Source organism: Carassius carassius, chromosome 11, assembly GCF_963082965.1.
Source record: "Carassius carassius chromosome 11, fCarCar2.1, whole genome shotgun sequence".
NCBI lineage: Eukaryota > Metazoa > Chordata > Actinopteri > Cypriniformes > Cyprinidae > Carassius > Carassius carassius.
In genome coordinates, this window is record NC_081765.1 from 716,130 (window position 1) to 730,662 (window position 14,533).

The following is a 14,533-nucleotide window of genomic DNA, read 5'->3' on the forward strand; positions in this document are numbered from 1 at the left end:
ACTGTACTCAGAGCCATGGCTCTTTAAGCAAATGCCTGGACAGGGGTCTCTCCATCTAATGAGTTGAGTGAGAAGTGTGAAGAATCACAGGTGTGGGAATCACAAGTCTCCAACTCAACGCTATTGTTTTGGGGTTTAGACCAATGGATGATAGGGTTGCCTCAATATGACCCAGTGAAACAGAGGGGAAGGCTCTTACTGTGTTCTGTGCTTATATCTGGCCTTCTTTCAGACCTTGGGTGGGACCCTGTAAAGGGTACTACCTTGTGAATCCATAGTATTGATGAGAAGCTTCAACACTAATGTTGGTGACAACTGAGGGATCTGGAGGGAAATAAAAAGAAAGAACAGCTTGCCTGGTGTTTCTTTGTTGGGACTTTTGTGTATGGCATTGGCCATAACAAACACCATGTTCGAACATATGGTGAATCATAAGTGAAACATTAAGTGTGTGTCCACCTCTTGGAACGTTTGTTTATTACTCACTTGAGACTGTACATGCATTACCTCATTAGAGATGCGCTGCTGAAGGTTGCGCATACGCACTCTAACAGGACTCTGAACTTCATCAGAAGAGGTTCCTGAAGCTTGATCACTTTCTCCATCTGACCACATTTTATGATGGACTACACCTGCAAACACACACATTTATTAACTCTGATGTCTTGAATTTTATTTTACTGAACATCATATGTGAAAAAAATAAAAACCATAACCATGCAAATATTAGGTACACAAAAGTGTACGCATCAGGAGCATGGACAGGCAACAGTCCTGGAGTGAATTTCCCAAAAGCAACTATGGTAGCACGTTCCGTCATTACCGATAGATGTCCTGCAGAGTTTAGCTCCATCCCTAATCAAGCACATCTGAAAAATTGAGCCTTAGTCATCAAGATTGCTTGACAATTGCAGACAATTGTGTTTGATTATACATAGAACTAAACTCTGCAGGACAGTGGCCCTCCAGAACCAAAGTTGCCCATCCCTGATCAGGGGTAAAAAAGGACATTCACACAGTTACTGAGTTGCAATGGCAAAGCAACTGGAAATCAATCATTTCTAAGAGTTGGCAAATTGAGGCAACATGAGCAACAGAGGTTGTTGGAAATATCACAAAGTTGGGTACCTGGGTTGAACACTTTATAAGAAGCTTTTGGATAGTTGTGACCTACTCACCCTAATTTAGGACTTCCTCAGTGCAGAAATAGGCATAAATCAATAAACTGCAGCTAGGCCCCTGGCTTTGATGGGAGTTTTACAAAGTATGTTTGATACAGAATTCAATGATTTTCTCTGCCCCTATATTTTCTAAATGTATACCTTGGCAAACAAAGTCTGAACTTTGCCACTGATTTTAAAGGAAATCATAACAGTGGCTCCTGATTATATATTGAGGTTTAATGAAACAAAACGTTTGGTCCATGGAAGAATTGCCAAGTAACACAAGTATTAATTTTGTGTTGTATGATATGCTTTTTTTATTCTTAAAAAAAAAACAGTAGCCACAGTCTGCATTTTAGAATCACCATGGACCACGCTTTCAGCTAAAAATCTTTACTGGTCAGCAGAAGAAAATTTGACCAACATCTTGGATGGCATGAGGCTGAGTAAATTAAATTAACTGCAAATTTGAATTTTGGGGTGAACCATCCCTTTAATCTGTGCATTGTTCTATGGATATAATCCATATTAGAGTTTTAAAGAGTTTGTTTTCAAAGAAAAATGTACCCCTTTTTTAAGTTTGTGTCCCTCATTTTAACCCTTACGAAAAATAAACATGGTTCTCTTACGAGAGCTCTCTCGTACTGCGTCTTAGCTAAGACGCTACGGGAAAAGTCTCTTTTCACGAAATACTGAAGCAAAAAATTATCCTTAATTTTGTATTTTTGTAAAGCGCATTTGCAGCAGTACACAGCCATAGGCGAGACGGCTCGCTCGCTCATTGGCTTGTTCTGCGGCAACTGCACAGCCTATCGAGCGCGGGCTGATGCAACATCAGACCAGGGCTTCGCGCCCTTCTTGCCACTTCCCGCCGAAACGGGTGTGGCCCAACCTATAAAAGGAGCTCGAAAAGGCTGACTCACCTGATTTTTCATCTCTTCAGCGAAGCTCACGCATTGCTGGATCACGGAGGAAGCAAGCGCCGTCTGAGAAAGCACATCAGCAGGACGAGCCATTCTGAAGCTGCTGGCATCGCCGCCTTCCATTGCCGTTCCTGCTGCGCTATCCGGCGCCTATATCCTTTCAATCCTGTTATATACAAGCTGTTCTTTATGTGTGTGTGTGTGTTCGCCCTGCGACACACACTCGTAAAAGAGCTCGCGTCTTTTTTAAGATGCCTTCCTGCGGCTCGTCAGAGCCCCACTCAGCGAGGGAGACCGGTACGTCATCTGTGTCTCCTGCCTGGGTGAAGATCATGCAGCGCTCGCTCGCTGACGGCGGATGCCCCCACTGCGAGCTGTTGCCATGGTGACTCTGAGGACTCGCCTGGCCTTTTTCTCTGAGCCTGCATTCTCCGCTGCGCTGAGGCGCCGTAAAAGCATCGCTTCCAGCGGATTCCGGAACCGTCTTCAGCTCAACCGAGCTCGCCGGTTCGCCCTGCTTCACCGGCCCCCCCTGCATCGCTTCCCGGTGGGCAGCGCCCGCTGTTTGCCGGCGCGTCGTCCGAGGAAGTCGATCTCAGGGCCGCGTCGGGGGAAGAGGACACGCGCTCTCTGCTAGCTTCGGGCAGTGAGGGCTGGGCGAGCTCCGAGGATCTCGCGCCTTCTGCTCAGAAGCCCAGCAGACGAGCTGACATCGAGAAGGAGCCGGGGCGAATGATCGTGTTGGCCGCGATGAGTCTCGGCCGCGAGTGGTTTGCACCAGCGCCCCCCCCTCTCGTTCCCGGCTGGATGGTATTTCCCTTTCGGATGAGCGTACTTCTCAAAGCCCGCCTCATTTCTTCCTGAGCTTCACGAAGAGGTGGCGAAGGCTTGGAACGCTCCATATTCAGCACGAACTCGTTCGTCTGTCTCACTAGCATTCTCCACACTGATGATGCTAAAAACAGGAACTACCACTCACTTCCGCCGGTGGAACAGGCGATAGCGACGCACCTTTGTCCGCCCTCTGCTGGACGGCGGCAAAAGCGGTGTTGCCATCTAAAGCCTCCTGTGTGACGCTGCGTCGGCGCTACTAACGATGGCTGCTTCATCGAAGCGCAGGTGTACGAGTTCCGCTGTGGCCGAGCTCTCACCCAAGCGCGCCGCTATTTCAGTTCCAGGAATTGTGACTGTCTCAGCGTTTTCTGCAATGCGCAAGCCTGCACAGTTGCCCGCTTGCCTGCACACAAAAGCCGTTATCACAACAGCTTCACCAACGCAGCTCGAAACCCCCGTTCTCGCTCTACTGGCCGTTGCCCCGCGCCGCGGGGACCGCGACAGAGGATTACGGTGAGGCCGGGAGCCCCGAAGCCATCCTGGGAAAGCCATCTACGCATGCTGCATGACGCTGCGTCGGCACTACACACGATGGCTGCTTCATCGAAGCGCCGGTGTACGGGTTCCGCTGCGGCCGGGCTCTCACCTAAGCGCGCCGCTGTTTCAGTTTCCAGAGATTGTGACTATTTCAGCGTTGTTTGCAATGCGCAAGCCTGTACGGTTGCCCGCTTGCCTGCACACGAAAACCGTTATCACGGCTACCCAGATATTTCCCGAAAAAGGTGTAATTTCTGGTGTCCCGGCCACGGCCGATGGTGCTATAAATGTAGTGACGATGCCCACTGCTCAGTGCCCATCTCCGCATATAAGCACAGCCCTTCACACAGGGCTCGCGCCTATAAAAGCGACTCAAGTCGATCACGCGCACTACATAGTAGACGTGCCCACTCCTCAGTGCCCACAATCACTATGTCACACGCGTCATGTGGTTTCTGTAAAAACGAAACCCGTGCACGTTCGTCCGGCCACAGCCGATGGTGCTATAAATGTAGTGACGATGCCCACTCCTCAGTGCCCATCTCCACATGTAAGCACAGCCCTGCACACAGGGCCTGCGCCCATAATGTCGACTCAAGTCGGTCGCGCACACTGCATAGTAAACGTGCCCACCCCTCAGTGCCCACAATTACTATGTCACACGCGTCATGTGGTTTCTGTAAAAACGAAACCCGTGCATGCTCGTCCGGCCACGGCCGATGGTGCTATAAATGCAGTGACGATGCCCACTACCCAGTGCCCATCTCCACATATAAGCACAGCCCTGCACACAGGGCTAGCGCACATAAGATCGACACAGATCGGTCGAGCGCGCCGCATAGTAAACGTGCCCACTTCCCAGTGCCCACATACACTATGTCACATACGGCGCGGGGCTTCTGTAAAAACGAGGCCCGTGCACGTACATTCTGCACAGGCAGACAGCGAGTTTAAAGTGGTAAAAGTGCACACATGCAGCCCACGGTTACTCGCAGATATATCGAGTCCCACGGGACCCGCTCAGCCTCCCTCCAGTCGGTTAAGCGCCGGAACGGGGTCGAGGAAGAGCGATCTGCCCGCTGTGATCAGCGCGCTCCCCGCCTCAGATGCGCAGCACACTCGAGCGCCGCCGTTGCCCAGTCAACAGAGCGCGTTTCGCATCCAGCCCTTAGCCATTCATGCAAATGCATGGTCAGTGCTTCCAGGGGTTTCGGATTGGGTGCTAGGCATTATAAAGAGAGGCTACACGCTACAGTTTTCTCGACGCCCACCGTGCTTTTCAGCGCGCGTCGAAACTACGGTCAAAACAGAAGTAGCACACATACTTCGGGCCGAAATATCAATATACTGTTGAGCAAAGGGGCTGTAGAGCCTGTGTCTCAAAGCGAGGGGGGGCTGTACAGCAGATACTTTCTGGTGCCCAAGAGAGACGGGGGTCTCCGGCCCATACTGGATCTAAGACAGCTGAACAGGCATTGATGAAACGCAGTTTCAAAATGCTCACGACCAGGAAGCTCCTCGCGCAGATTCGCAGAGGGGACTGGTTCATGTCAATAGATCTGAAGGACGCGTATTTTCAAATACAGATAGCGTCAAACCACAGGCGATATTTGAGATTCGCCTTCGAGGGCCAGGCATACCAGTTTGCAGTCCTGCCATTCGGCTTGTCCGTAGCTCCTCGTACGTTTACGAGGTGCATGGATGCAGCGCTCGCTCCTCTTAGACTCAGAGGCACACGAGTGCTGAATTATTTGGACGACTGGCTGGTTCTGGCCCGATCATGAGCGGAGCTCATGGACCACAGAGCCGTTTTACTCGATCACCTCGAGAAGCTCGGCCTCAGTGTCAATTGGGTGAAGAGTTCGCTGAACCCCAGTCAGACGATCCTGTTTCTGGGTATAGTTCTGAACTCGTGTTCCATGACGGCGCGGCTGTCACCACAGCGCGCGATGGGCATTCAGCGTGCAGCGAGTTCTTTCCGCTGTGGCGCGACTGTGTCGCTCAAACACTGTCAAAAGATGCTGGGTTTCATGGCCTCAGCATCTCCGGTTCTGCGGCTGGGCCTGCTCCGCATGCGCCCCCTGCAGTTCTGGCTGAAGGCTCGGGTGCCGCGCAGAGCGTGGGCGTCTGGCCGGCTGCATTTCAAGGTCGATCAGAGCTGTGTTGCGGCTCTAGCATCTTGGACAGCGAACGGCTGGTACCGATCAGGTGTAAGCCTGGGGACTTCCCCGAGTGTGAAAATGGTGTCGACGGACGCCTCCACTTCAGGATGGGGAGCGCTGCTCGAAGGCAGACCGTCCTTTGGCCTATGGTCAGAATGGGAAAAGCTCCATCATATCAACTGCCTGGAAATGCTGGCAGTGGAGAACGCGCTGACGCGCTTTTGTCCCCATATCAAGGATCACCACGTCATAGTCCGTTCGGACAACATGTCCGTGGTGTCCTACATAAATCGCCAGGTCGGTCTCGGGTCCCGAAACCTGTGCAGGCTGACGGAACGCCTCCTGATTTGGGCTCAGCGCAACGTGTGCTCGCTGAGAGCAGTGCATGTGCCTGGACTGCAGAATCTGGGTCCAGACAGGCTGTCCAGAGGCAATGTTCCTACGGGCGAATGGTCTCTACACCCGCAAACAGTCCGGCTGTTGTGGCAGAGATTTGGCATGGCGGAGGTGGACCTCTTTGCGTCCCACGAAGACGCTCACTGCCCCGCGTTCTTTTCCAAGAACGAAAGCGCGCTGTCACGGAAATGGCCGTGCTGCCCGCTTTATGAGTTCCCTCCCGTCTCCCTCCTTCCAGAGGTGATAGAACGGGTGAGAGAAACGAGATGTTCAATACTGCTTGTAGCACCTCTTTGGAAGAACCAACCATGGTTCCCAGATTTGATGCAGTTAGCAGATGTCGCCCCGTGGCCGGTACCATTGAGGAGAGACCTCCTCTCGCAGGCCAGGGGCTCGATTTGGCACCCTCAACCGGAGTTGTGGTCCCTCTATGTATGGGCACTCAATGGTTACCCGCTGATCTCGCAGTGAGAGTGCTAAATACCATCACTCAGGCTAGAGCTCCGTCGACACGACGTCTGTATGCCTCGAAGTGGTCGGTGTTCTCCAGCTGGTGCACAGCTCGAGGTTATTCACCCCTTAGTTGTGAGGTGACGGAGGTCCTCTCCTTCCTTCAGGAGCTGTTGGATAAGGGCAGAGCCCCATCCACGCTCAAAGTTTATGTGGCTGCCATCGCGGCGTTTTCTGAAACGGCGTCCGGTCAGTCAATAGGAAGGAATGATTTAGTCATCCGGTTCCTCAGAGGAGCTAGGAGGCTGAATCCTCCCAGACCTCCGTCAGTCCCTATGTGGGACCTCGCGGCGGTTTTGGAGGCCTTGAAAGGTCCCCCTTTCAAGCCTATCCAATCGATTAGCCTTCAGCATCTGTCGTTCAAGACAGTATTCTTGTTGGCTCTCGCTTCTGTGAAGTGTGTGGGTGATTTGCACGCGCTCTCGGTGAGCCAGTCGTGCTTGGAGTTTGGGCCCAATGACTCAAGAGTCATACTCAAACCTAGGCACGGTTATGTGCCGAAATCCCTCAACACACCGTTTCGGGCTCAGGTTATTGCCCTGTCTGCCCTGCCGGTGTCAGGGGAGGATGGAGACTCGAGTCTTCTTTGCCCTGTCAGGGTTTTAAGAGCTTATGTGTCTCGCTCTGCTGCCTTTCGGCAGACGGAGCAGCTATTTGTCTCGTTCGGTGGGCATTCCAAGGGAATGGCTGTTTCGAGACAGACTCTATCCAGATGGATAGTTGACGCCATAGCGTTAGCTTACGCTTCCAGGGGCCTTCAGTGCCCGTTGGGCGTCAGAGCACACTCCACAAGAGGCATCGCCTCGTCGTGGGCGTGGTCTACTGGGATCTCCTTGCAGGATATATGTATGGCGGCAGGTTGGGCCTCGCCGTCTACATTTATCAGGTTCTATAACCTGGAGGTTCCCGCCTTGCAAGCAAGGCTGCTGTCGGTATAGGCGAATCAGGGCCCTGAGGGGAATTCTGAGTTCACGAGCGCTATGCGCTGCCGACTGTTATATGGGCAGTATTGCGTAAGACCCGCATTGCCACATTGGTCAGGGCTTGCCTCGGCTGTGTGACGTCATATTGCCGCATCTACGGATGCTGCTAGATATGGGACGGAGGGCTTTTTCCCTTTTCTGTCCTGGACTCTCTGTGAGTCCCTCAGGTGACTGTGCACTGTAAATCCTGGGCGTTGCTTCAGGTTTATTGGTGTGTGATCCCTGCGCGCACGGCGTTTTACATTGGGTTCCCGTAGCGTCTTAGCTAAGACGCAGTACGAGAGAGCTCTCGTAAGAGAACGTACTCGGTTACTAAACGTAACCTCGGTTCTCTCTAGAAGAGCGAACGAGTACTGCGTTCTCTGCCGTGCGCACGATTCACTCTGGTTCGCTTCGGCGATGAAATAAATCAGGTGAGTCAGCCTTTTCGAGCTCCTTTTATAGGTTGGGCCACACCCGTTTCGGCGGGAAGTGGCAAGATTTACTACAAATACCATGGTTAAACCATGGTTAATATAGCAAAACCATGGTTAATTTGTGGTTACCATGGTTTAACTATAGTAACCATGGTTTTTTGGTTTCATTTGTAGTAAAACCATGGTTAATTTTCGTAAGGGAAGTGTGTCTTATAAACTGCTTGATTTCGCTTAAAAAATTTATATGATCTGCATGCACAACAAACCATGCTAAAACAACCCCCCCCCCCACATTTTAATAAAAATCCAGAGCATTTTTAATAAAACAATTCATAAGCATATCTCCAGTAGCCTATGTTTTTTAATGCAACCACCTGACTGATGGTCCAGACTAAAAGGAGGCGCCCCTTGAGCGGGGCTCTGCCGTAGGAGGGTGGGTGAGTAAATATAACCCTCTCTGTATATACTTATGTGTATTTAATTGCTGGTGGTTACGTGTCTACTAATAAATTCTGTGAGTTTCCTTTTGCAGTGCTCAATTACAGTGTTTACTAAACACTCGCCAGCACCAGCCATCCGGCTTCATGTTCCGGTATTAGGCGGCTGAGATCACAGGCTTCTGCGGGAGCTTCCTTGATCATCAGGCCTGGCACAGCACTGTAGGGAATTTCATGGATGTCCGGCCAGGTCACCCTGAGTGGTCTCCTGGCCGCTTAGTGGTGCTGTCACATCTAGCGGGAAGTGGAGGTGGCAGTTACAGAATTCTTCTTGTATATGCTGCCTCAGGTGATGCTCCACTCGTCCGAGGTTTGTAAAATTGAGCTTGCCTCTCCCGTGAGATTCAGCACCTCTGCGATGCTTAGGAACCTTTAAGTACACACGCTAAGCTTTGTGTACTTTCTCAAAACCACATGGTGGTCAGTGTGCACGTGAACACTTCGGCACTTTCTAAAAATCCACAAGTGGTAAGTTTGCATGCACTCTGCAAACTTTCTGAAATCTTGTACGATAAGGGTTACGCGCTCCGCTTCGTTCCCTTTCTTGAGATGATCAGACCTTGGTTCCTTGGGCTCCATTCAGCCAGTGTGTATTTGTTTATACACCTCAAGCATCACTTCCCTCAACATGAGGGGCTATTTGGGTGATTCTCGTGGTAATTTAGCAGCGCTATTTAACTGAACAGAGATGACATCACTGAATTTAATGATGAACTGCCTTTAACTATCATTTTGCATTATTGACACACTGTTTTCCTAATGAATGTTGTTCAGTTGCTTTGACGCAATGTATTTTATTTAAAGCACTATATAAATAAAGGTGATTTGAATTGAATAGGCGCTGTGACCGACACTGACAACACGTTTTCCTGGAGCATTCAATGATCTCACTAAACGGTGACGCCACAAAATAGCCTGTATAAGTAATAGGACTAACATAAAAATAAAAAATAAATTGTTTTGATACATTTGATTTTTTTTAAATTTGCGAAATATATCTGACTTAAATAATTAAGATAACGGATTTAAAACAGTAGTGTGGTGGCGCTCCATAATAAATAAGTTTAACATTCAAATGCATTGGGAATATGGAAACATTTGGATTTGTACCGAATGAGACATGAGCAATATTCTCCAAATAAATCTAGCCAAACCCGCGCTCGCTCGTTCTAGTATGCACGCATGCACTGTCACAATCTAATGCACTGTATGCCTGAATTTTAAAAAACAAATTGGCTTCCGGAATGCAAAAATTCAAAATCTGACCCAGAACAGAATCAGGATCAAATTAAGTACTTGTCATAATAATCACATAAAAAGATTTAATGTGAGCAGCAGTAGTTCACACGCGCTACAGTTACGTTCGGGGTAATTTTATTTTAAATACCATAATGTCAGTTGAAAACATTGCAATTGTGTTTTAAAATACAACATCAAGCACCACAAAACCATTTAAAGAGGCGCGTTCAGTGGTCTCCGTGCGGGATAGGAATCTGTCAACAAAGTAAAAAGACCTCAAACGTATGGCTCGCTCTCTTCATTTTATCAAATGATCATAATCACATTTTATTCAGACTAAAACCCCTTTAATTCAACTGAGAAAGCATTTTTGTGTATGTGTGTGTGTGTGTGTGTGCGCGCGGCTTTTTGCACATCCTGTAATGCCGGTGAATGCATGGCTGCAATAGACACACTTTGCAGAATTAAGGTTAACGATTAATCGATTAATTGATCGTTAATTTAAATGGCGATCGATCATGGAAATGATCTAAAATGTACATTCCTAAACGGCTCCATAGAGTATCTACGCTAAACAGCATAAATGCTAGCAATACTCAGCAGTGAGGAAGAGTAAGTCCATGTTTCATGTAGGGTGTTTGATTGGTGGCAACTGTGTGTTTAATCAGTGCAATGGATGTGAGAGTCAATGTTATTGGAAGGCAACATCTGGTGGTGAGCAAATGGAAAAGCACGGACTGGATTCGTGCCACATTACTTAAATGTATAATTACACTGTAAAAAGGATACCTTAAAATAAACTTTAACCGAAAAGATATTACCAAGTGGGATAAGAAAAATTAGGAACAACAAAGGACCTAGGACAGAACCTTGGGGGACGCTACAGCTAAAAGGAAAATGTTGTAAAAAAAAGTATGAACTGAACAGTCGAGAGGAATATCAGCGATACCAATAGCAGATAAATAGTTCAACAAAATATTCTGTGAAATAGTGTCAAAAGCTGCACTCAAATATAGCAGAACAAGAATAGATAAGGACCCGCCATCAGCATCCATTAACAGATCATTAGCTACATTAGCTAATTTGAGATGGGAAGGAAGTTATATAAATTTTTAGAGTCTGCAAAAGGTTTCTTAAGAATTAGGGTTATGGCAACTATTATAAAAGATGATGGAACAATGCAGATGCTAAGGGAGGTATAATATGGGTTGTAAGAGAAGAAAGAAGGAAGACTGCCTTTTACCAGGTGAGTTGGTATGGGTTCAGATAAACATTTGGAAGAATTAGATTTGTAGATAAGATTTCTAATTCAGATGGCAAGGTAAAAGATGAAAGAAAAATAAGAGGGGAATCTGCTGATACACTGTATAATGAATTACAATATGGGTTTAGCAAGAAGGCCAACTGTTGATGGATAGCGCTTATTTTGTCACTGAAAAAAAAATTAAAATAATCACATTAAGCTGTCCAGAACAGGTGTGCAGGAAGGCTGTCAGGTGGTTTCAGAATACGATTTACAGTGGAGAACATAGCTTTAGTATTACTATATCCAGAGTCAATCAGATGTGAATTAAAATCATATTTGGCAGCATAAAGTGCATCTTTATAAAGATGAAAAATATATATTATACAGCATTTGCCATCAATGTGTAGCCAATATAATTTGTAAATTTCAAATATCCTGTGCATAGCGGTTCATCTTAAATATCATGAGATTTTGGCCAAATGCGTTACACAAATAGAAAATCTGAACTCCCATATACAAACCCGATTCCAAAAAAGTTGAGACACTGTAACATTTGTAAATAAAAACAACGTGCAATGATGTGGAAGTTTCAAATTTCAATATTTTATTCAGAATACAACATAGATGACATATCAAATGTTTAAACTGAGAAAATAAGTTGATTTTAAATTTCATGGCATCAACACATCCAAAAGTTGGGACAAGGCCATGTTTACCACTGTATGGCATCCCCTCTTCTTTTTATAACATTCTGGAATGGAAATAGGAATGTTGACCCATTCTTGTCTAATACAGGCTTCTAGTTGCTCAACTGTCTTAGGTCTTCTTTGTCACATCTTCCTCTTTATGATGTACCAAATGTTTTCTATGGGTGAAAGATCTGGACTGCAGACTGATCATTTCAGTACCCGGATCCTTCTTCTACACAGCCATGTTGTAATTGATGCAGTATGTGGCCTGGCATTGTCATGCTGGACAATGCAAGGTCTTCCCTGAAAGAGACAACGTCTGGATGGAGCATACAGTATGTTGTTCTAGAACTTGGATATATCTTTCAGCATTGATGGAGCCTTTCCAGATGTGTAAGCTGCCCATGCCACACACACTCATGCAACCCCATACCATCAGAGATGCAGGCTTCTGAACTGAGCACTGAGAACAACTTGGGTTGTCCTTGTTCTCTTTAGTCCGGATGACATGGACTCCCAGTTTTCCCAAAAAGAACTTCAAATTTTGATTTGTCTGACCACAGAACAGTTTTCCACTTCGCCACAGTCCATTTTAAATTAGCCTTGTCTCAGAGAAAACGCCTGCGCTTCTGGATCATGTTTAGATATGACTTCGTTTTTGACCTATAGAGTTTTAGCCAGCAACGGTGAATGGCACGGTGGATTGTGTTCACCGACAATGTTTTCTGGAAGTATTCCTGAGCCCATGTTGTGATTTCCATTACAGTATCATTCCTGTATGTGATGCAGTGCTGTCTAAGAGCCGAAGATCACGGGCATCCAGTATTGTGTTCCGGCCTTGACCCTTACACACAGAGATTGTTCCAGATTCTCTGGATCTTTGGATGATATTATGCACTGTAGATGATGATAACTTCAAACTCTTTTAATTATTCCTCTGAGAAACTCCTTTCTGATATTGCTCCACTATTTTTCACCGCAGCATTGGGGGAATTGGTGATCCTCTGCCCATCCTGTCTTCTGAGAGACACTTCCACTCTGAGAGGCTCTTTTTATACCCAATCATGTTGCAAATTGACCTAATACATTGCAAATTGGTCCTCCAGCTGTTCCTTATATGCACATTTAACTTTTCCGGACTCTAATTGCTACCTGTCCCAACTTTTTGGGAATGTGTAGCTCTCATGGAATCCAAAATTAGCCAATATTTGGCATGACATTTCAAAATGTCTCACTTTCAACATTTGATATGCTATGTCTATATTCTATTGTGAATAAAATATAAGTTTATGAGATTTGTAAATTATTCCATTCCTTTTTTATTCAAATTTGTACAGTGTCCCAACTTTTTGGAATTGGAATTGTAGCTACAATAAGCTTTAAAACCTCTATGCTGATGAAAATGTATTGTGATGCACTTACTGCCTCCGATGTGCACTGTTCTAATGACGGACAAAACACTCATTGGTCAAAAACCAATTTGACTCCATCTGAACATGATTTTCATTAAATATTAAGTGTAAGTGTCTGATCATAATAAATAAAGGCAAAATACCAACTCAAAAACAAAACAACAACAAAAAAACTTCTTTACCTTTTCTTTTTTGCTATATATCAGTGTTTTGCTATATATCAGTGGATTTTTTACTCATTAAAACAATGCCACAACAGTAAAAAGGACACTGCACAATCACCCTTCAGCCAAAGACTAAGCTAAGCAGGGTTGAGCCAGGCAAGTACCTGGATGGGAGACATACTGGGAAAAAAACTAGGTTGCTGCTATAAGAGGTGGCTCACCCTGTGGTCTGTGTGGGTCCTAACGCCCCAGTATAGTGATGGGGACACTATATTTTAAAAAGCACTGTTTTTTTTGGATGAGATGTTAAACCAAGATCCTGACACTCTGTGGTCATTAAAAATCCCATGTCACTTCTCATAAAGAGTAAGGGTGTAACTCCGGTGTCCTGGCCAAATTCCCTCTACTGGCACTTGTCAATCATGGCCTCCTAATAATCTCCATTCATTGAAATGGCTCTATCACTCCCTTCTCCACCTGTAGCTGGTGTGTGGGGAGTGCACTGGTGGCGTCCCATCATCCAAGCGGATGCTGCCCCCTGGTGGTGGTTGAGAGGAGACCCCCTTACATTATTGTAAAGCACTTGGGGTGTACAGAAATAGAAAATAAAAGTGCTATATAAAAATGTCTGATTCGTTCATTGTGACTAATTGAGGACCATCAGAGTTACAGCTAACGTTAACTTTAACAATTTAACAATGCTGGGTAGTAGACCTACTTTGCATTTGTCTTCCCTAGTTTTATTGCAGTGTTTTACACAGATAAAACCTCTTGGATGGATGTTGTTGTCACGGTTGCTTACTCTAAGGAGCGTGAAGACATAGGAGTAGCATGAATAACAGACTTTAATGAACCAACCAACAGTGTTGGGTATAGTTACTTTGGAAAGTAGTTAGTTAGGTTACAACGTTACCATCAATTAAAAGTAATCAGTTATGATACAGCGTTACCTATTCATAAAAGTAACGCGTTAGAGTACTCATGCGTTACCAAAAATTAAAAGCCGTTTGCAGCTCCTCACACATGACAGACACAGCCCCCGGCCCCTTTAAATGCACCTAGAAGTCGTGACTCCCGACAATGAATAACGTCAGTCATCCGACTAAATGAACACTGCAGGACAACAATAACAGGAAAGACAGTCAGCAATAGGCTATTCCACATGGCGTTTTATTTATTTATTATCACAGAACATATTATTAATCAAAATTCGCACCTACCCAGCCCGGGTAGCCTAGGCTACTGTATATTATGAGCACCACAAGATAACTCCTGATTTTTCTTTAACTTTAAATAATGCAGTTATCAAAGTACAAGTATGCTTACTTGTAAACACAACCTTAAACAGGCTTGCAGATTTAA

General features: G+C 46.2%; 1 protein-coding gene across 2 annotated transcripts in view; it reads right to left on the bottom strand.

The window, feature by feature from the left end:
- Positions 1 to 14,533, bottom strand: part of LOC132152606 (cyclin-dependent kinase 16) — a 59,275-nt gene that overhangs the window by 21,531 nt on the left and 23,211 nt on the right. For both annotated transcript variants that reach the window (XM_059561356.1, XM_059561355.1), the window contains exon 3: positions 508 to 632. In XM_059561356.1, coding sequence (XP_059417339.1) covers positions 508 to 632 — 125 coding nt within the window. The remainder of the gene's footprint in view (positions 1 to 507; positions 633 to 14,533) is intronic.